This window comes from Cupressus sempervirens, chromosome 7, assembly GCF_028749045.1.
Source record: "Cupressus sempervirens isolate cs-2001-9-10 chromosome 7, ASM2874904v1, whole genome shotgun sequence".
In the NCBI taxonomy this organism is placed as follows: Eukaryota; Viridiplantae; Streptophyta; class Pinopsida; order Cupressales; family Cupressaceae; genus Cupressus; species Cupressus sempervirens.
The window spans coordinates 571791296-571813500 of record NC_143124.1 but is presented as its reverse complement, the minus strand read 5'-3'; the positions used below and the strand labels follow the sequence as shown (position 1 = coordinate 571813500).

The following is a 22205-nucleotide window of genomic DNA, read 5'->3' as shown; positions in this document are numbered from 1 at the left end:
ATTGATATGGTGGTGTATTTTGCTATGTTGTTTTAGTATTAGCACAATGGTGTATGAACTTATTGGCTGCTTCATGTATGTATGTATGTATGTATCTATCTATCTATCTATCTATCTATCTATATAATCTTGTACAGACGAAACCAAAATGAACCCGCACCCAACCAAAAAAAAAATTGAACAAATCTCGAACCCAAATCCAAACCGGCAACTTAGTTTACAACTTTACATAAAGGTTGCCATGAATGCATCTATAATCCTATCGAAGCCCTGAGAAAGCAGGACTTCCTAAGTCATATGGGCTTGTGTATTGCAGAATGTAACAATAGAAGTCTGTACCTGTTCATAGAAACAAGTCCCAGAAATCTGCTCACATATGCAGTCAGTCTAAGCCCAGTCTGCAGTCTCCTAGAAAGTTCTCCAGCAGGTTCTTTAGGAATTATATATGTTCATGAGTAATTCTAATATGGTTGATGCCTAGTTACACAGGCTTAAAATATTGTATCACATTTGGAAAATCACTGAGAAAATCTGAGTTACTGCTGTTATGCGATTTTCTGCAAATTAATATAAAGTTCAGAAATACATATACTTCCTTTATGTCATTAGTGGAAGATATTGGTATTTTGCTGTTCTTGGATTTATCCATTATCTAATTTGTGGCATGAAACATACACAATTCTGAATATACAAAGTTAGCAAAGTAAATCATTGTATCTAAGGAAACATGCCAATATTTGACAAAATGTCAATACACTAAGATCAAAATGTCCTACGAAGAGAAAAACTCAATGAAGGCCAAGCTTTTTGCCTGTGTCTGCATCTCAAGCTAGGGCACCCGTGCCCTAGCTCTGTTCTCATGCTTTCTATGTGCTGCGACAGTGGGTGCTTAGTGGATTAAGGGGCGGCTCTTGGGTGGATCTCCCTAACAGGTTGCGGACGGGGTTGCGATCTGGCGGTGGAGATTTTGCTGCGCGCGGAGAAAGCTCTGCGTTTGTCTGCTATCCTGCGTCGTTTGTGGGCAGTGGACGTTGTAGGTGGGTTTGAGATTTCCCGCAGCCCTGGTCTGGTCTGTGTCGTGGCGGACGAGGTGTGGTGGCTCTAGCCAAACTTGGACGGGTTTGGATAAAGGAAGGGGAAGGTAACCCTCTTTCGTTGGGTGGTTCGTGGTAATGGCTGATGCCAAGGGGGAGTCAGCAATGAAGAGCCCCTGCATGGATTTTCGGGCGGCTTTAGGCCCTAAATTTCCTAGCCAAGGGATGAAGATCTTTGACAATAACCTGTTCGCTCCGAATTCTGAGATTGTTGATTTGGGGCTATCAAAAGGCTCAATGATTACAAAGACCAATGGATGTCTCGAGAGGTGCAAGGAGAGGCCAAAACTGATTGTCCCGGCAGAAATGATCGCAGATGATGTTGAATATTATTCGCACCATTCCCTATACTGCAAGTTTCTAGGAATGAGGGTTTCCTTGCAATTTTTCGAGGTTTGGGCTCGGAGGACCTGGGAGCCGGAAGGGGAAATGGAGATAATGTTGTTGACTAACAATTATTTCATGGTTACCTTCAACTGCACTGCTGATCGTAATAGGGTGTTTGAGGGAAGTCCTTATTTCCACAATAAGGTCGGGTTGTTTATCAAGCCGTGGCATGCAGGCTTCAACCTTGCAGAGGAGCTACCTAATCATGTCCCAGTTTGGGTTCGCTTACCAAGGTTTCCGATTGAATGCTGTTGAGAGGATGTGCTACATCTTTTGGCCTCTTTGCTTGGAAAACCTATAGGGACTTCATTGCAGACCTTGGGTAAAAAGGTAATGACTTTTGCTCATATTTGTGTTGAAATTGATCTTAGTAGACTCTTACCAGATGCAATAGAGATGTGTGTGGGTTCTTATTCTTGGGTGCAGCAATTGGATTATGAAACTCTTCTATTTTGTTGTCGCCTTTATCGAGAATATGGTCATTTGCAGTGAAGATGCCCAAGGAATCAACCTCGGGAATCCCATTCGTCACAGCCTGAGATCAAGCCTCCTGAGGTAGATAAAGGGAAGCACATTGCGCCTGTTGAGGTAGAGGCTTCTGATGGTTTTATTCCGGTCAGGGCTCGGAATAGGAACAGGGGTTTTAAGAGGTCTTTTAAAGATAGGCAGGATGATACCTTTAACAAGTTTGAGGTTTTGGATGAGCTTAGCCAACAAGAGGTGAACCCGAGTTTGATCAATTTGGAACATGGGCTTGTGGACTTAGCTCAAGATGATCCTATTATTGAGTCTATTATGGAACCCCTTGGGGGGGAATGTCAAGAATTGGATGCTGATCAGCAAAAGGGGACTTCTGAGGTGCAGGAACCCTTGGCCATTGTTTCAACTGCAGGTATGGATTCTCCGGCTCTTGGACAACTCATTGGTTCAAGTTTAGCGGCGAAGAATAATCCTCCTCCCAAGCTTGATATTTTGTAGAAAGATATTAAGAAGGGTGGGGCAGAAAAATTTGGTAAACCTGGCAAAAAAAAGGATGTGGAAAAGATTAAATTAGCTGGTGAAAATTTGGTGGAGTCGGAGGCAGTTAAGCCCCTGGATTCTATTTTTTCATGCCCCTTGAAATGATTGTTTTGTCATGGAATGTGAGGGGCTTGAATAGCGGCCCCAAACAAAAAGTTGTTCTTGAGTTAGTCAGAAGACAATGTCCTGATGTTCTATTCCTGCAGGAAACTAAGTTATCTGTGGAGAGTATGCAAGGTCTGAAGTCTAGGTTGTGGAGAAGTGGGGAATGTCAATGCATTGGAGCCCATGGTGCTTCTAAGGGTTTGGCTTGCTTATGGAATCCTAGAAAAATCCAGCCTCTGTGGTGGATTTCCTCCAAATCCTCTCTATCCATGATTGCTTCTTGCCTTGAGACAGGAGAGGTCATATTATTTTCCAATATTTATGCGCCTACCGATCTTCAAGGTAAACATGCTTTGTGGTCCCACATCAGGCTGATTCGTAGCATGCTGCCCTTTCATCCTTGGATTTTGGCTAGAGATTTCAATGCTATCTGTGATTTGGCTAAGAAGCGGGGTGGTATTGGTAGATTGGAGCCTTCCGCACTACTACTTCAAGACAATATCAAATCCTTGAACCTTGTGGATATTAAACCAAACAATGGGCAGTTCACCTGGAACAATCGTCGGAGTGGCGAGTTTTGTATTGCAAAAAGGTTAGATCAATTCCTGGTTTCTTGTTACTAGATTGGTGGGATGTGGTCATCTTTCTTTGAGATTTTGGATTGGAGGGGATCTGACCATTGGCCTATCAAACTTGCTTTAGAATCAACTCGAGTGCTACAAAAGCCTTCCTTTAGGTTCCAACTTATGTGGCTTCAGGACTCGTCTCTGCATGATTTGGTCTCTGATTGGTGGAAGAAAGGTAGACCAGCTTATGGCACTTCAATGTATATTTTTGCCAAGCTGCTCCAACATGTTAAATTTGAGCTCAAGCGATGGAATCGTTTGCACTATGGGAATCTATTTCATGAAAAGGCAAGGGCTCAGGCAGATTTGGATGGTATCACTAGAAGGATAAGAGAGGAAGCGGTAACTGATGATTTGCTTCAGGACGAGGCTTGGGCTATGAAACTGCTTGAAGAATGGGAACTGCAAGAGGAAATGTACTGGAAACAGAAGGCGCGAATTGAGTGGCTCCAGGAAGGGGACAAAAATACAGCTTTTTTCTTCGACTCTGTGAAAGCCAGGAGACATGGTAACTCTATCTCGGGATTGGTGAATGATAGGGGAGAGCTTCTTTCTTCCTCTCCTGAAATGTTTAGGGAGGCAGTCCAGTACTTTGAATCCCTCTTTAGAGAGGACTCACAAGGGGGGTCTCCTGAGGAAGCACAAGTTCTTTCATTCATCCCCTCTCTTGTGACCGAAGATATGAATCAGCAGCTCATGAGGGATATCTCGCTCGAGGAGCTTGAAGGGGTTGTTTTTAACATGAAGAGAGGTAAGGCACCAGGGCCGGATGGCTTCCCTATAGAGTTTTTTCAAGAGTTCTGGGATATCATCAAATTTGATCTCTTGGCCGTGGTTCATGAGTCTCAACATAATAAGCAGATGTTAAGGGCTCTAAATGCTACTTTCCTTGCTCTTATTCCCAAGAAGGAGGGGGCTGATAGGTTGAGTCAGTTCCGACCCATCTCTTTATGTAATGTTATCTACAAAATTATTTCCAAACTTATTGCAAATAGGTTAAAGAAGGGGCTGGCTGATATAATCTCCGAGGAGCAAAGTGACTTTGTTGCTGGTAGACAAATTCTGGATGGGATTGTTATTGCAACTAAGGTAATCCACTCTATGGCCAAATCAAAAGAAAAAGCAATGTTTATCAAATTGGATATGGTGAAGGCATATGACAGAGTAAGGTGGTCCTTCCTGCGGCAGGCTCTTAGTGCTTTTGGCTTTGCTTTAGATTGGATTCAATGGGTTTGGAGTTGTGTTACTTCAGTCTCTTTCTTGGTGCTTATTAATGGGAGCCATTCTGAGCTTTTTGGGGCTTCAAGGGGGCTTCGTCAGGGAGACACTCTCTCCCCTTATTTGTTTATTCTTTTGGCAGAGGGCCCGGCTAGATGGATTAAGCAGAATGTGGAGTCTAGTTTTATTCAAGGCTGGAGGTGGGGAGGAGCTTTACCCCCGCAAACTCACTTGCAATTTGTGGATGATATTGCTTTGATGGGGTTGGCTACAATGAGGGAGGCATCTAATCTTCGTAGGGTCTTGGATCTGTACCTGGCTGCTTCAGGTCAGCAGATTAATGAGGGAAAATCTTCCATCTACTTCTTCAATACTCCGGGTTCTATTCAACAGAGGATTGCCCACATTTGAGGTTTCAAATTGGGAATCTTCCATTGAAGTATCTTGGCATCCCCATCTCGGTGAGTAGGCTCACCAGGGAGTCTTGGCAAGTTATCTTGGACAAATTTCGGGTGAAAGTTAATCATTGAACCCACCACTGGTTATCCTTTGCTGGTTGTGTCTAGTTGATTAAGTCAGTTGTGCAAGCTTTGCCCATATACAGATGCATGCTCCTATGGGCTTTCTTAAGGACCTAGATTCTGTGATGCGTCAATTTTTATGGGCGGGCTGCTTGGAGGCCTCCAAATGGAGTTTGGTTAGATGGGAAGTGGTGTGCAGTCCGAAACATTACGAGGGACTTGGTTTGAGGCAGTCGACTTTGACAGGAGAGGCGTTGGCTGCTAAACTTTACTGGCGATGGTGTAATGAGCAAGATAAGAGCTAGGCAATGGTTCTTTCTCAAATGTATCTTCCGGGGATTCCTCCTCTTGAGATTTCCAGGTACCCACTTGGAGGGAAGGGTTTTGTGATTTGGGATACTTTAAAGAAAGAGGCCAAGCCTATTAAGGATGGACTATTCTGGATTTGCAACAATGGGGCGGAGGCCCAATTCTGGTCCGACTCTTGGGATGGCTATCCCCCAGTTATTTCTCAGTTCCCCAACCTATAGTTTCTTTGTCAGCAGTTTCGGGATGCTGGGTGGTCTCAGGTGAGTGATTTTAAGTCTTTTTTCCCTTGTGGGCAGATGGAAATGGCTAAATGGAAGCCCCCAGATGAATGGCCAGTTGCTGATTTACAGGAGGAGTGTGTGATGCTGCAAAATATCCTCTCCAGTAGAAGATGTTGTTCTCTCCGGGAGGCTAATGATCTTGCTTGGTCTCCCAATTCTAAGGGGATCTACACGGTTACCTCTGGATATAGCAGATTGGTGTCTCATAAGATGGATGTACCTGAAGTGCAGTGGTGGAAGAAGGTCTGGAACAAGCTATTTTGGCCAAAATGCAACTATTTTATCTGGATGTTGGCTTGGAATAAGTGTTTGACTTGGGATAATATTCAGAAGAGAGGGTTCCACGGCCCGTCTATTTGTGTCATGTGTGGGGCTAATGAGGAGGACTCTTCTCATTTGTTTATTCGTTGCTCCTTTGCTCTGCAACTTTGGCATTTCTGGTGGGGAGTTTGGGCAGTTCCTTGTGTCCATGCTTCCTCCTTGACTGAGTTTTGGCAGAGGATGGGACGACCCCCTTCTATGGCTACTTTTCTGCAGGAGGTGTGGTTTGTGGGGCCTATCTTCTTATTATGGCAGATTTGGCTGGAGCGCAATTGAAGGATTTTTCGTGGAGAGTAGAGGTTGGTACAACAAATTTGGCAGAGGTTATTGGGCATGATTCATGAGACAGTGGAGGCTAAGTGTGAAGTGGACTTTCCTTTGGGGAAACGAGATACAAAGTTGGTAGAGAGATTGGGGACTTTGGGATATTCTTTGGTTTTAACCAGGGCTAAGAGACGACGTTGTGAGAAGCCAAAAATTGACAGGGTTGGTAGATGGCAGCTGCCCCCCCAGGGGATCTTGAAGATCAATATTGATGGCTCTTCAAGGGGTAATCCGGGCCCAGCTGGTATTGGCGGGATTGGTAGAGATGCTATGGGATCAGTGATTTTTATATTTTCAATTTATGATGGGATTTAGACCATTAACCTGGTGGAGGGTTTGGCTATTCTCTGTGCTCTTGAGAAAGCTCTTGCTTTAGGATGGAGAAAATTAGTTTGTGAGTCTAACTCCCAGGTTTTGATCAACTTGCTTAACGAACAGAAAGTGACTGATGTTAATTGGCAATTGGCTAGGATTGTGCAACAAATTTTGCATATTAGTTCTTTGATGGACATGGTGATTTTTGCACATATTCCAAGGGAGTGGAATAGGGCGGCTGATTGCTTGGCGAAATGGGCTTCCGAGCATGCTGATGGATGGAGAATTGAGGAATGGGAGTTGGTTCCTCAAGAGCTCTGTTTAGACTTAAGGAGCATTCTTGATGAGGATAGGGTGGAGAATGGTGATAAATGATGGTTTTGGTTGTCTTTCCTCTGTTTGGGTCTATTTGTTTGTTTTTACTCGGGACCTTAGGTCCTTGATCTCTTTGTATTAGTGCTTTCTGATTTTCAATAAAGTTTTTACCCCCTTTTATTCCAAGATCAGAATGTCTTGAGATGCTAAAGCCATAAAAGATAGAGCAACTTACAATGTGCAGTTTTTTAAGAATGTGAAAAGAGTGGACTTTTAAATAACAAAACCAAGAGGAAATGAACATGCAAACTTGAGAAAAATTTCAACAAACATTCAAAATGATGTTTATACCACAACAGATTAACTAAGTATACACTCATTTTGTTTAGAATACCTGCTTTTCTATTTCCTGAACAACAGATACAAGATCAAATTTGAGCTCTGTTTTTTGTAAGTAAGCTGCAAAACTTTTCAAGTTCTGGATATCTATCATCATGAGTTCCTGTACTCCAGGATGTTGAACCTGTTTATATGCATAAAATCCAGATAAGAAAAAATGCAAGGTTTGCAGCAAATATCAATCTTACAATATTTTGTTGCATACCTTTACAGCAATATCATTTTTTTCACCCTTAATTCTTGCTCTGTGAACCTGGTTATGAGTTAACAACACAAACTTCATTACATGCTCTAAAAAAGATGAAACTATCATTAAATGAATTACATACAAGTGATAATTACTGATAGCTTTTGTGCTTTGATGGTTCGAAATTCAAATAACTCAAATTGATTATTATTTGATTTCTTTATGTATTCATTTCACAGATTACATGGGTAGAAAAAATAATAAAAGAAAAGGCAGAAGAAGAATGTTGGAAAATGATCCGTGAGGACTGGGGAATGCAATGGTTGTTATGTACAAATAATCTGCTACAGAATTTATTGTTAAAACTTGTACTCGATAGAAACTCTGCAAAGTTGTTTCTTACTTCAGACTTAGTGAAATAACCTCTGCAAAACTAAGCAATTTTTTAAATATATACAATATAAAAATTGATTTTTCTGGGAATTTGAATTCTGAGCTCCTATTCTGTTTTCTTTTGGGGTGGACTCTTGTCAAACACAACCAAAACTGAGAGTAAGCTGCAAACTGCTCAGTGTTTAATTTGTCATTTTCGTGACAACACAAATAGAACAATACATATGGCATATTCATTCTTCAAGTTACATGGGGAAGCTCTCTGAGACCTAAATAAACCTAAACTAAAACAATAAATAGAACTTACAAGTATGCACACCATACAAGATTTTGTAAGGGGTTTTGAATCGATTGAATATCAACAAAGTTATATATTATGTCCCTGATGCTAGCACTAGACTACCAATGGTCGAGCCCTACAGAAATAATTTCAAATAAAGGAGGGTAGACTATCAGTATCAACCATGAAAATACAATTCAACATCCTACTGGCTAGAAGAGAAACCGGTATTTGGTTGAAACATAGATATTTAAACAGAAAATGCATGCAACACTCGACCAGCTAAAATAGAGATCAACAGATCTGCATCAACAGAAAATGTTTAAATAGATGAACAATGCATGATTTCTAATAAAGTATTTCATGTTATATTAATGGTCATTTAGGCATATTTAATTTATTAGTTAGTTTAGTAGGTAATTTCTATTTTCTTAATTAGTCTTTTACAAAGTTTTTATTTCGCACTCAGTTTGTTTCTATTTACAAGGAGACTGCATCTCCATTTGTAATAGCTCAATTATCAAATAATAAAATTTTGTAACAGGGTATCAAAGCGGGTCTGGGTCTGGGTCTGGGTCTCTCATGGGAGGGCTCAGGATTTGGGGAGGGCCTATTTCAGCAATTTTAAAGGTTTTATTGAGTAAGAAAATTCTTGGATTTTAAAATAATCCTATTTTCTGAAAATAGCAAGTTTCTTTTTGTGTGTTTCATCAGTAGTTGTTGGCAGTAAATCTCAAGGTTCTTTTCATAAAATCGTGTTTCTCCAATGCAGGCTTGCATCTATTTTCTTCTGCCAGTGCCATTTTTCTCTGAGGGTTTCGGGTGTTTTTTGCAGACGGTATTTGCTCCAATCCCAGACGTGCACAGTTTGCACCTGTGTTTGTTTTGGCTCATGTGACGACCAGAGCCTTTGGTTTTTGCAGAGTGATGTCTAAGCATTTTTAAACCTGCATACTGACATGATTTATTTTTGCATTTTTTGTCTGTGTCTGCACAGCCTACATTTTTGTAATATCCCATTTTTTAGATTATTTGGAGGACGAATTTTCTGGAGGACAAATTTGCAGATTTGGGGAAGGCGTCAGTTTGGTATTATTTCAAAAAATCCATACAGTTTTCTGTTATGCTTCAGTGGTTCATATTCCCCTGGTACAGCTATGTGTAACTTTGCAAAATTATTTGAAACATCAGATTTGTGATTAGATTCAGCTTTTAGTTTTCAAGTTAGTTATTTGCATTTTTCCTTCCAAGTTAGCTGTTATAATTTTTGCATCTCTAAAAACCACAAAAAATTTTGAAAAAGCCATAAAACCAAAAACAATATCAGAGCTACACCTACACTGGTCAAAGTCAGAGTAGAAATCAAAATTGGCATAGAAAATCAGAATTGGAGAACACCATCTAGGTGGTAGTTCATCACAGTGGCATCAGAGCATGGATATTCCTACCATCCTGTGCTTTCAGTAAAAAAGCTCAGAATTTAATAATGGGTTCATACGAGCAGAAGACGAGGAAGAAATTCTAGCATTTTTGAGGAATATGACACACTTCACCAAACAATAAAGAATCTGAATTACCTTTCAATAGTTCCATAAACCACTACAAGACTGAATTTGCGGAGAGGGAGTATTATATGATAGCTTTTGATCTATTGGCTTGGAAAGAGTATAGAAAAAGCATATAGTTGAAAAACTCAGTCTCGGCAATATCTCGGCTAGCTCAAAATCTTTGAAAAATTCAGAATCGCCAAAAACTAGGCATTAAATCAGCACTTTTATAGAACATTTGAAAATATATAATTTTTATAGATATATATTAATAAATAATTATGATGACTATAAATAAATATGTTTGTTCTATATAATGAATTCATAATTTATAAACACTATAAACTTATAAATGCTGTTAATAAAGAAAGTATATGCATGTTAGCATTAAGAATAAATATACAATATTATAATTTATTAGATATACAGTTATTAATTTATACTAATTTATAACTCTCTATAATGAATTTACTAATATACAATATTATACTACTTAGTATTAAGATATAGTATTATAAATCTGTATTATAAATTTACAAAATCAGTTCAAATAAATTAAAATTTGTATATTATAAGCTTATCTATAAACTCACTATCATTAATTCATAACTTATATAAATTTACAACTTATAGCTCTATAAAATTATATATGAAGATGTTGATGTGAATACAGAAACATAATAGTGATGTGTATTTGAGGAGATTTGACTACTATGCGTTGACTTTTTAAGTCATTCACTGGGGATGAAATTTGGCATACTTGACAAATTTACATCAAATTTCCAAAAATGTTTTCTTTAACCTGTTGAAGAGCAAAACTATTATGTGTGTATCCTACAATCAGCACTCCATGTGATAGCATCTTTGAGGCATATCATCAAAATAGTTCATGTGTTTGAATCTGTGCTTCTACGTTTTCTCAATACCCTAAATCTGCGTGCCTTAATAGTCCTCAGTAATCGCACCTTTCCTCAAGAGCCATCGCAGCCCTTTTGTTAGCCATTGCAACCCGCAAGAAAATGAAAAAACTCTAAATATTTCTAAGAAAAATATATTGTTTTTCAAGTTGACTTAATCAGCGGTTTTTTGAACCAAAAATCATAAAAACCATGATTTTTTCATTCCAAATGAGGTACGATTTTTTCAATATATGCGTTGACTTTTTAAGTCATTCATTAGGGATGAAATTTGGCATACTTGACAAATTTACATCAAATTTCCAAAAATGTTATCTTTAACCTATTGAAGAGCAAAACTATTATGTGTGTATCCTACAATCAACACTCCATGTGATAGCATCTTTCAGGCATATCATCAAAATAGTTCATGTGTTTGAATCTGTGCTTCTACGTTTTCTCAATAGTCTAAATCTATGTGCCTTAATAGTCCTCAGTAATCGCACCTTTCCTCGGGAGCCATCGCAGCCCTTTTGTTAGCTGTTGCAACCCGCAGGAAAATGAAAAAACACCGAACATTTTTAAGAAAACTATATTGTTTTTCAAGTTGACTTAATCAATGGTTTTTTGACCCAAAAATCGTAAAAACCATAATTTTTTCATCCCAAATGCGGTACGATTTTTCCAAAATATCGTCGGCGATTTATTTGGCGATTATATCGGCCGACAGTGTTGCCAGCAATATCTTGTGATTTAGTGATATATCGCATATTTTTTAAACTATGAGATCCTGAAAAAGTATGTGAGTAGCTTGATAATGTTGATGCTAATTACGATGGCATGCATGCATCCGCCGTTGATGAATTCCTTGATGTTTCTTATGGAGTTATTGACAATGTTGAGCTCACTTATGCACATGTAACATGCATAAGGGTTAGCATAGAAAGAGTTGTTTCTATTCGTGAGAGTGTACCCGGATGTATCTTCAGTTGCAGCTGACCACAAGCCTAAGGATGGCAACTTTGATAACTTAGATCCACAGCACAACACTGGAACTCATGATGAGGGCGTACAACATAGTTCGGACAGCAATGGACAAATTCAATGCTGGGAATCCTTCTATAATTTGTTATTTGAGATGGAGGTTGAGGAGCCATATGACAACCCATTTCATGGGATGGGGAGTAGAATATCACTTAAGTTCTAGCATTGCACATGGAAACAATAATATATTATTAGCTTTGCTAGATGACACAGGCCATGGATTGGAATGTGATTGTCAACATGCGGGTGATCCTACTTCACATCATGAGAAGATTTATTACTCACCAGAGAGGCCACTAGAAGTGATATATGCAGATGAACAGGTAGACCCGAAATGCAATAGGCATTTATGGCACTTGGGAATGTGGCTTTTTAAAGTGGTGTATTGGTACTTGGGCATCAATTTGGGTTTGATGTCCATTTTGGAGATTCACAACGAGAAGCAATAGTGGTGGTTCAGAGTCATAGGGGTGCCCCTTGGGGATATGAGGATGAAATTTTCAGACTTGCAGGTGCTCCTCACCTTCTTACCAGCCACTATTTATTTAATCAGTTTCATCTATAGGTGTATTTGGGCGAGTTCTTTAATAAGGACTGGAGCATTGATCAAATTGGTACATTTGATAGTGTTCTATGGCAAGAGAAGGCCCAAACGTTTGGTTTTGAGTTCACTGATTGGTTGCAGATCAGTCATATCATTTCATGGTTTGCCCTTATATTGGAAAGTTGGCAAGTTCTTAGTCCAAGCAGTGAAAGTTCACAGTTTTAGACTTTGTGAACATTTTTTCCGGCCACTTCCGAGGCAACTTTGAGCATTGCAATACCAAACATTCATGCTAAATCTTAGAGACTCCATTGGAGCAGCTACTGACAGATTGTGACTTCTGGCTTGATATTGAGGAATCGATCACCTACATACTCCTTGGTGCATGGATGTTTTGGGTCATTGAGGCTATTGGCCACAGGAATTCAGGAGTCGGTTGATGTATACTTATGAGGACACTATCATTGTCAGGCATGATGTTTATTCTTTGTCAGATTGTACAAAGGACTTTATTTATCCATGAGCAGCACTACATCTCCTAGAGAAGCAGGTAGTTTGTGAGTATTGTATTCCAGCGTGATAGACATGTTGGAATAGTGTTGTTTTCACTTGATGTACCTAGTAGGTTGCAAAGGTCACTGGATGATAATATTGTAGCTTATCTTGAGCTACTTACAATGTTGGCAGTGACTCCACTTTACCACCCATCATATCTTCACATCCCAACATGCTATTAGCACTACTTTGGTTTGAGTCAAATGCCAGGCTTAGGCTATACAGCATGAATTGCAGATTATTGGGTGCCAGTAACTATCATACCAGTATCACAAAGTTATCAATTTTGTACCTATGGCAGTATTCAGTCAGGATCATATGGTGCAGTTCAAGGTTGGGTGGAGTTTTGTTGATAGAATTGGCAAAGTGATGCAGCAAAAGCTTGTTGTGCATCGAAGAACAGTTTTGGATAAAGTAAGGGTCAGAGTATTTAGGCTATACAGGTATGAGGTGGATTTTTGTGGTTTGCATTGATAGGACAACTTTGGTACCTTCTGTTTTGTTAACCGAGGTCATAACAACAGTATTTGGAGACTTTATGTGTTGAGTCATTGACTTATTGGCACACGAGAGTTCATCACATCCCTATGTTGGTCTTTCTTCATGGATGATTGCTTCAGAATGAGGTGAGATATACTAGATATGGAGATAAGTTGGTTTGGCACAATAATACTTCAATTATTATCTGAGTGGTGCAGCGTTTGCGTGGTGGTTTCTTCCAGGGAATGATATGGGACCCTAAGATCAATCTAAATGTCAGTTTGAATCAGCTTGTTGATAGGTAGTTGTACTGGCATTGTCTGAGGACAAGCAATCTTTGGGGAGGGCGAACTGTAATGTCTCAAATTTTGTGCCTTCCTTAGTTTTATTGTTTCTAGCAGGATTATTCTATTATTTGATTCCCACAGGTCAGCAGACAGTGTAGGGGACCTAGTCAAGAGCTTATGGAGACATATCAGGTCTCTGAGGGCCAGTTTGACCAGTTTTGGGTAGTCTCCTAGAATTTAGGAGGAATCCTTAATTTTAGGGATAGAATGGAAATTGGAAGGGATACACCAGGAGACCTCTGAAATCAGCCTAGACACTTCAAGCACATGACCTTTTTTTAAGGAGAGTTCCTATATTTTAGGGGAAGACTGTCAGTTAGCTCGCAGTGGTTAGACAGCATCAGTGGATAGCCATCAAACAAATTTCAGATCGGGGTCCAGATGAGCGAGCTACAAATAATTCAGTAATAATTTTAATTATTTCCTATGTTTGTCTTAATAAAATAATAAATAAAGTGTTTATTATATTTACGTTATAAAATGATAATAGTGTATAACAAAGGGGGTTTCGTGCACAACTCCCAAGGTGATTAATTAAGTGAACTTATTGGATGACCAATTTTTAGTAATATAAAACGATCCTCTTCATGGTTTGATCCCTAGGAAGGGAAATTAATGAAATAAAATATTATTTTATAAATGTTTGAAAAGGAGTGAAAACCCTAGAAGCCATTCGAATTGGCTCAAGGAGGGGAACAAAAGAAAGGAACCATTCTTAGGGCATTCAGATTCAAAAACAAACTTATCATTTGTGTGAGAGCCTTGAGAGGGGTTTTCAGCAGATCTACGCTTTCTGAGAATGAAATCTCTCAAAGAGATGATTGCCTGCAGGTGTGAGATACAACAGAAGGGTGCTTTTACAGAATTCATCATAGATAAAATTTGGGAGAAGAAATTCATTTGAACTGATTGTGTTGAGGCAGCATTATATCGGTAGATTACTATCAGAATTAAAGGGCTTTGAAAGTCAAATTCTTACATCATATGTCCAACCGTACAGCGTAGGGAAACACTCATTTTAGCACCCAATATGGACGAAATAGGTAATAGGAATAATCAAGTTGTTCAGTGAGTTTCAGCAGATCTGGTCAGAAAACCAGTGGTTTTCCAATCAGCAAACACAGATCAGAAATCTTCAGTGGTTTCTAGCTACATATTCCCAGCCGTATTCAGCCTGTAGCAACATATTTCCAGTCGTACAAGACAATTGTGTCTCAAAATTCAGTTGGAGGTTGAATTTGCAGACTTGGGGAAGGGGTCAATTTGGTAAAATTTCAAAAGATCAGTACAGTTTTCTGTTATTTGCTGCAGCAGTTCATGTTCCCCTTGTACAACTATGTGTAACTTTGCAAAAAATAATTTTAAAAAAGCAGATCTGTGACTACATTCAGCATTTACCTTTCAAGTTAGCTGTTCACATTTTTTCCTTCCATGTTATCTGTTTGCGTTTCGGTTTCCTACTTTCTGGCAGTGCATATCATTTCTCAAAAAACCACAAGAAATTTTTGAAAACCCATAAAACCGAAAAAAAAATCAGAACTACACATACACTGGTTAAAATTGAAATTGAAACACAGAAATCAGAGTTGGCATAGAAAATCAGAATTCAAGAACACCATCTAGGGGGTAGTTCATCATAAAATTCTAGGCCCAAGTACCAGTACAGTTCACAACAAGTACCAGTCTTAGTCCAGTCCGGCCGGGCTCTGCTCCTGGGCAGGCCGGTTTGTCTGGGACAAACATTGAGAATTTTAGTAGAATTTACACTCAAAACACCAAGGATTTGTCAAAACAGTAAAACGATTGCAACAAATAAGAATTGGAATACTCTGCTTGAATCCAAACAGCTCTTCTACCTTCTCCAGCAATGACCGAAACAATGAATGATTGAAGTATATTGTGGTCACTTTGTGCCATCACCTGATATTATCCACCATCTTAGCAACACTACTAGACTCCATAAACTGACACTAGGTATACAGTGTTTTGGGTTTAAATCAACAATGATGTGAAAATAAATGCATGTTATGGGTATTAATTTTACATGATTGACTGAAATTCTTCTTTGCCCATGAGTTCAATGGTTCCATCCACTCACACTTATTAATGCAAAAGGGATGTAATGTCCCCATTTTTGCCAACATCAGAGCTTGAAAGATTAGCCTATTATTGTCATAGTTCCAACAATCGCCAAAATCACCTCAGGAATGACGATTTTTTTGGAGTCATGTATCGACTCGGCCAATTTTTTGCCATGAATCGCCGATTCATGTGATTCATGCAAAAAATTGACTGAATCGGCAACGCGGCAAGGCAAAAAATGAACTCATTTTTTAATTAAAACACATTTCTTTTATTTATTTTTTGGCCTTTCCTCTTTCACTGAGGGAGACCATGAGTGAGTTGACCAGGTGGATAGAGAGATTGAGGCTGTGGCCATGGCAGAGGAGGCAGCTAGAACATGTTCAGGCACTAGTAGGCACACACGCACACTCACAAACAAAAGTCATAGTGATGTTTTTCATTAGCCTATCTAACATGTGGGGGCTATGGCTCAGCAGTCTGCTACAACCTACCTTAGACGCCTTTACAGAAGGCAGACTGGATACTCAGAGTATGGGGCTGAGGCTGCGACCGAGCTTGAAGATGATAATGAGGCTTGAGTTGGAGCCTTGTTTTTTCATTTTGTTTACAGATATTGATAGACATACGTTTCATGGATCTTCATCTTAGATTCTTGCATACATTTATGATTTGATGTCTTATGGATCTTCATCTTACATACATTCTATGATTTGAATCATTATGATCATATGATTTCTATTTACTTCAGCTACAGCCTACAATTTACATTTTACGTGTACATAGTTAAATATGTGATGTTTTATCATTTATGTTCCATGTTTATGTATGTTAACTTCTATTTGATGATGTTATAGTTTGTTTAAGTTATTTTCAATAAAAGGTGCATGAAATAAGTTTTAAATTGTTAAAATCTCTAAATTTAAAGGGATCTTTTTAATTTGCCGATTCATAGCTGATTCAATTCAAATTCATGGTCGTTTCACGATTCGATTCGGCCTTGCCTATTCCAATCCGATTCTAAATCTCATTACTTTGATTATTGTGATCCTCATAGACTAATTATTGTGGATAGAGGGTCCTTTGAGGCAGAGGCTTTGCTATGGGAGGTTTTTGTCTTCTATGCAATTCAGTATGTTATAGTTGGGTCTTTGTTTGACTCGAATTGGACTTCCTTTGGGCTTAGTTTCATGCACCTACTATTTATGGCAAGTCGGGTGATGATTCAAAGGGACTTGCTTTGTTCTAGGAAAGTGCATTTGGTCACATGGGGAAATAATAGGTCTAACTCTTGTTTCACACAACATACTTAAAGTTAAGTATTTTGGGAATTATTATGATTTTAGTGGCCATTATTATTAAATCATTATATGGCTTATTATAAAGTTATTAATTAACTTTACAATTTCACTTAAGTTGAGGGTTGAGTTATCATTGGAAGGGGTCATTCATTTAATTATTTATAAGCCTATGTCAAGTATTAAATATAAAAGTGCAAGGAAATATTAGATTTAAAAGTTGATGCCTCTTAAGTGAAAAGCATCTTTATGAAGCCATGTGCTAGAAGTTATTTATTAAAAGAATCTAATGAAAGCTTCTAATTAATGTTGTGTTGATGAAGCCAAGTGGATTATAAAAGGTGGTTTTATAAAGCAAATGAATCATCCAATTATCTAATTTTCTGTTGTTGATTTGGTGAGATTATCTAAGGGTATTGATTTATGTACCCTTGTTGAAGTGTAAGGGTTTGAAGCTGAGTTCTTCGTAATCACTGCTAAGGTATAGTGATTATTATATGTAGGATATTTGTGTTAGTTTTATGAAACTCTGATAGATAAAACTACTACAATAAATATGATAACAATAGGTGCTCTTACTTGTTCCACAGTGGTGCAGAAGTAGTCCTTTAAATAATGATTATCTTTGAATTGCTGATCTGCTGAATCTTCTTTGTGTATGTGCAGATCCAAATGAAATGTATACTGGTTAATGATCCTAGGAACTATGATGACAGAGAGAAGTACTGAACAATACTTAATAATTATTGCAGTGCAGATCGCTGGGATAGAGATGCCTTGGATTGATGTCTTCCCCATCGATCTACAATACGTATATATATTTGAGTAATGGTTATGAGTCATGACCCATAGATTCATGACTCTACGTGGCGAGTCATGCCTCTACGGGGCACAACTAATGACTTGTTACCAATTAAACAATCAACACTTAATACATGTAGTCGGTGATGTATATATATACTACTGTCGCCGACAATAAAATATGGTAGTCAGTCTTTTCATATTCTGCCGTCAATGGATTTAATCGCATGTTCATGAAAACATAGATAACTCACTCTCATATATGTGTGTGTGTATGTGAGAGAGAGAGAGAGAGAGAACCACAGAGAAAACTTTCAGATAAGTATGACACAATTTGCATATGACAAATTACTTCTACAGACGTTATACATCAACACTCCCTCTTAGCAATGGAGAAGTAATATACCTTAGATTTCAAAATAGAATATCTAATTACTTTATCTAATATTAACACTCTAAATCAGTGAGTAGTTAGATAAAAAATAACTAAGCTATGAACACTATCATAACATATGTTATAATATCTAATTGTCCGAAACAATATCTAGAGTAAATATGTTAACTATGATCTCTAATTGCCCGAAGCAATATCTAGAGATGTCCATAGTAATAACATAAAATTTGTTACTCATGATCTCTAATTGCTCGAAGCAATGCCTAAAGATGTCCATGATAATAACATGAGTTCGTTATCTATGATCTCTAATTGCTTGAAGCAATGTCTAGAGATGTCCATGATAACAGGCCTATCATTTGCAAGGTTGTCACATTGCAAATAATTACCTTCTGAATAAATATGTCCATGAAAGATCGTCCCCTTTCATTACATATAGAATGCGACTAAACAACAATAGAAGCATAAACTCACATGAATTTAAAATTTTAATTCAATATTCAATATTACAAATCAATCATACCAAGTTTTTCTCTAAAGTATTTCGACTTCACTTTAGCAAGAGGCTTGGTAAAGATACAAGCTGTTTGCTCATTAGTACAGATGTACTCCAGTTGAATGATTCCTCGATTCACCATATCTCGAATGTAGTGGTAAGGAATTTCAATATGTTTTCAGCGATTGTGGAAAACCGGATTTGTTGAAAGCTTGATGCAACTTTGATTGTCACAATGAATCACAGTGGGCTTCAAGGGTCTCTTGAACAAATCTGCTAACAACTTCCGTAGCCATACCACCTCTCTAGCACCCAAGGAAGATGCAATGTATTCTGCTTCAGTGGAACTTAATGCAACTGATGTTTGTTTTTTGCTCGACCAGGAAACCATACCGTAAGGCAAATATGAAGCTATCACTATACCACTTACTACATTGGACAGTAACATGAATGGAGCAATTGGAAATAATGAATGTCGAAATAGATATACAATGTTACATCCCAAAAAGTATGCAACAACATAGAACAATGAATATAATATAGAAGCAAACAAAGTCAACCATATATACACACAGTATTCATCCTTTCTGCAACAAAAAGTATAATAGGAGGTTGACAATGATTGCTTCAGCAGTTGACTTCAGTGTAAAAAGTAAGATGTTTTTGGAATCTAATACATGTATGCTAAAACAATGACTATTCATTAGAGGCAGCAGGAAAGACAGATATAATAATATTAATTAAAGAGCTAATTAATATTACTACTCGAATCAGAAGTCACATGGAGTGCACTGAAAATAGCAATAGAAGATATGGATGACATAAACATTTTTCCAGCAAAGACGGTGATGTGCAAAGCTTTTACATGCAAACGATGTGACAATGTTGAATGCAAGAAGACAAGCAACGACGGGACTCATGCAGACTTATTAAACAAATAGCCTATTGATTAAGGAAAGAAATTAGTTATGGGTTCAGCAATCCTTCAGACATTCCAGTCAGCATATGAAATACAAAAAGCTGCGATATTTATATTGAGTCCACTGGTGATATGTGTGCCCACGTCACAAAACATGGATATGCAGAGTGGAAATAGAATCTGATTAAGATGATGTTGTGTTTTTATTGAAGAAGATATATGTGACTATAGTTGTAAATTCAATCCCCAAAACATAGGTGGCAATTACAGAAAGAAGAGAAACAGCGATAAAAATATTTCTCAGCATAGCATAGAATTAAGAGTACTCTTGCGAAAGTAAAAAGAACCGATACTTGGATATCTTGCTGCATAGACAGCCTGATAAACGACGCCATGTTATATTCAAAGACAATTCAACTAAGGCAAGTTTTGATAGATATCTGCCATGTCACCATGAGATATTGAGTTGGAATTAAAAAGGGTTGTCGTCAGAGAATCAAAACATATGATATATAATCGTCATGTATAAAGAACATTTCCGTAAATGGTGAAGCTGAAAATACTATCGCAGGGGAATGAAAAAATATGTAAATATGACCATGTTAAGAATTTGTGTGCTTAGAGCATTTTCAATTCGGGCGATGGAAGTCAATGATGATTATACAAACGTGATGCCCTGAATGTAAACAGTGCTAAAAACATCATAAGATCAAAGCCACGAGCAAGAGTTAGAGAAATACAGCAAACATTCAAATACAAGTTCATTAAAATTATTCTAACTATAAAAGGACCCTATGACCATAGGCATGGTGAACAGAACCATCAGAGGTATGATGGAGCAAACTCAAGGCATGGTGCCGATAAAGATAAACAATGAATATTAAACGAGTCTTCTGTGTGTAAAGTTTTGGTATGGAGACTTCAGAAATTCATAAAAGGTGAGGGCCTGATATATTTTACAAGAGGCGTGGCTTCAGACAATAGGGCAGCAACTTACTTGTACCAGGATGCTATGCCTGATCATATATCATGCCGTGCATACAATACACACTGCTCGAGGGAAAAGGTGAATGAATGAATGAATGCTTTTTAATGACGTCCACGAGACCAAACCAGTCTAAGGGACCAAAGAACAACCACACTAGATAATTTTCGAATTCCTTTCCATTTCTAATCTTTTGGTATGTATCTTAACCAAAAAACCAGCAGTTTGCTTTATCTTATCCCCTTCAAATAAACTAAGCATTTTGTCTGCCCTCAAGATGACATCATAGAGAGATCGAACATATAATCAGATTGAAAATCTGATATATGTGTATATAAATATCTATGTGAAGAAAATACATGGTATATGTTATTGAAGACAAGCTTCAGGAATTTGAAGAGTTCAAATAAATTTATACAGATATATAGTAGAGGAGATATAAAAATAAAGAATGGCTTAATCATCCATCATCGGTTGAAATAGCAACATCATCAAGGTGGAAGAATTGTGTGTAGTGGGTCGGTGCTCACGAAGATAACAAAGAGATTTGGAGCTTCCTGTAGGTCGAAGCCTGCGAAGTGTGGGAGTCGGAGCTTCAAGTGAGTCGGTGCTCATAAACATAGAGGTCGTAGCCTCTAGTAAGTTGGAGCCTACAAACCAATTTGTAAAAGAACAATTTATATAAGAAAGCATTTATTTGTCGTGGTTTTCCCCCGCGTTGGATTTCCATGTAAATCTTTTGTTATTGTGTGTGCATGTGCATAATTGTTCATTTCAACATTTGAAGTTAATTGTTTAGATAAAAGTTTTAAATTGGCAAATTCATTATTATACTAATTCACCCCCCACCCAGTACAATTGTGTGCTCTTCAATTGGTATCAGAGGCAGTTCCTTTTATAAAGCCTAACCACTTGAAGGTAGATCTAGAAGAGCACAATGGGTGAACTCTTTCAAAATAAAACGCAAATGTTTGATGGGACGAACTATGCCTTCTAGAGTATAAAAATGGAAACTTATCTGACAACTATTAGTTTCGATGTCTGGCAATCAGTTGTAGATGGTTATACACCACCATAAAACCCACCAATGGATACAGTCAGAAAGAGAAAATGTGAAATAATGCCAAAGCAAAACATGCAATTTTATGCAATCTTTCCGAATCAATATTCTCAAAAGTTATGCACTATAAATCGGCCAAGGATATTTGGGATAAATTGAAAAATGTTTATGGAGGATCTGATAAAGTAAAGAAATCCAAACTACAAATGCATCGGAAAATATTTGAAAGTTTCAACATGAAGGAAGATGAAAGTATGGCTTCTTTTCTTGATCGAGTAGATGATGTTGTTAACTATATACAAGCTCTTGGTGAGGAAGTAAAAGAAAATCTTGTAGTAGAAAAGATTTTAAGATTGTTGCCTATGAAGTTTAACTCTGAAGTATCCACACAATCGAAGAAAGAACAAATTTAAATACGTTGACAAAAGATGAATTGCATGGGATCCTTACTGCTTATGAAATGCGACTTGGAGGAAATGAATCAAAGAAGAAAATAGCATTCAAGGTGTCTAAAAGGGGTAAAAAGAAAAAGAAATTTCCAAGTGAAAGCTCAAGTAGTGAATCAGATGCTCACTTCAAAAGAAAGTTGAAAAATTGGAATGGAAAGAACAAACAAAATTTCATATGTTTCACTTGTAGAAGACCAGGACATTATGCATCAA

General features: G+C 37.9%; 1 protein-coding gene across 4 annotated transcripts in view; it reads right to left on the bottom strand.

Annotated features, from left to right (window-relative positions):
- LOC149548037 (uncharacterized) overlaps window positions 1-22205 on the bottom strand; it is a 284910-nt gene that overhangs the window by 229312 nt on the left and 33393 nt on the right. For all 4 annotated transcript variants that reach the window (XM_089792058.1, XM_089792059.1, XM_089792061.1 and 1 more), the window contains 2 exons: window positions 7441-7488; window positions 7231-7359 (listed from right to left, as the gene is read on the bottom strand). In XM_089792058.1, the coding sequence (XP_089648184.1) occupies window positions 7231-7359; window positions 7441-7488 (177 nt within the window). The remainder of the gene's footprint in view (window positions 1-7230; window positions 7360-7440; window positions 7489-22205) is intronic.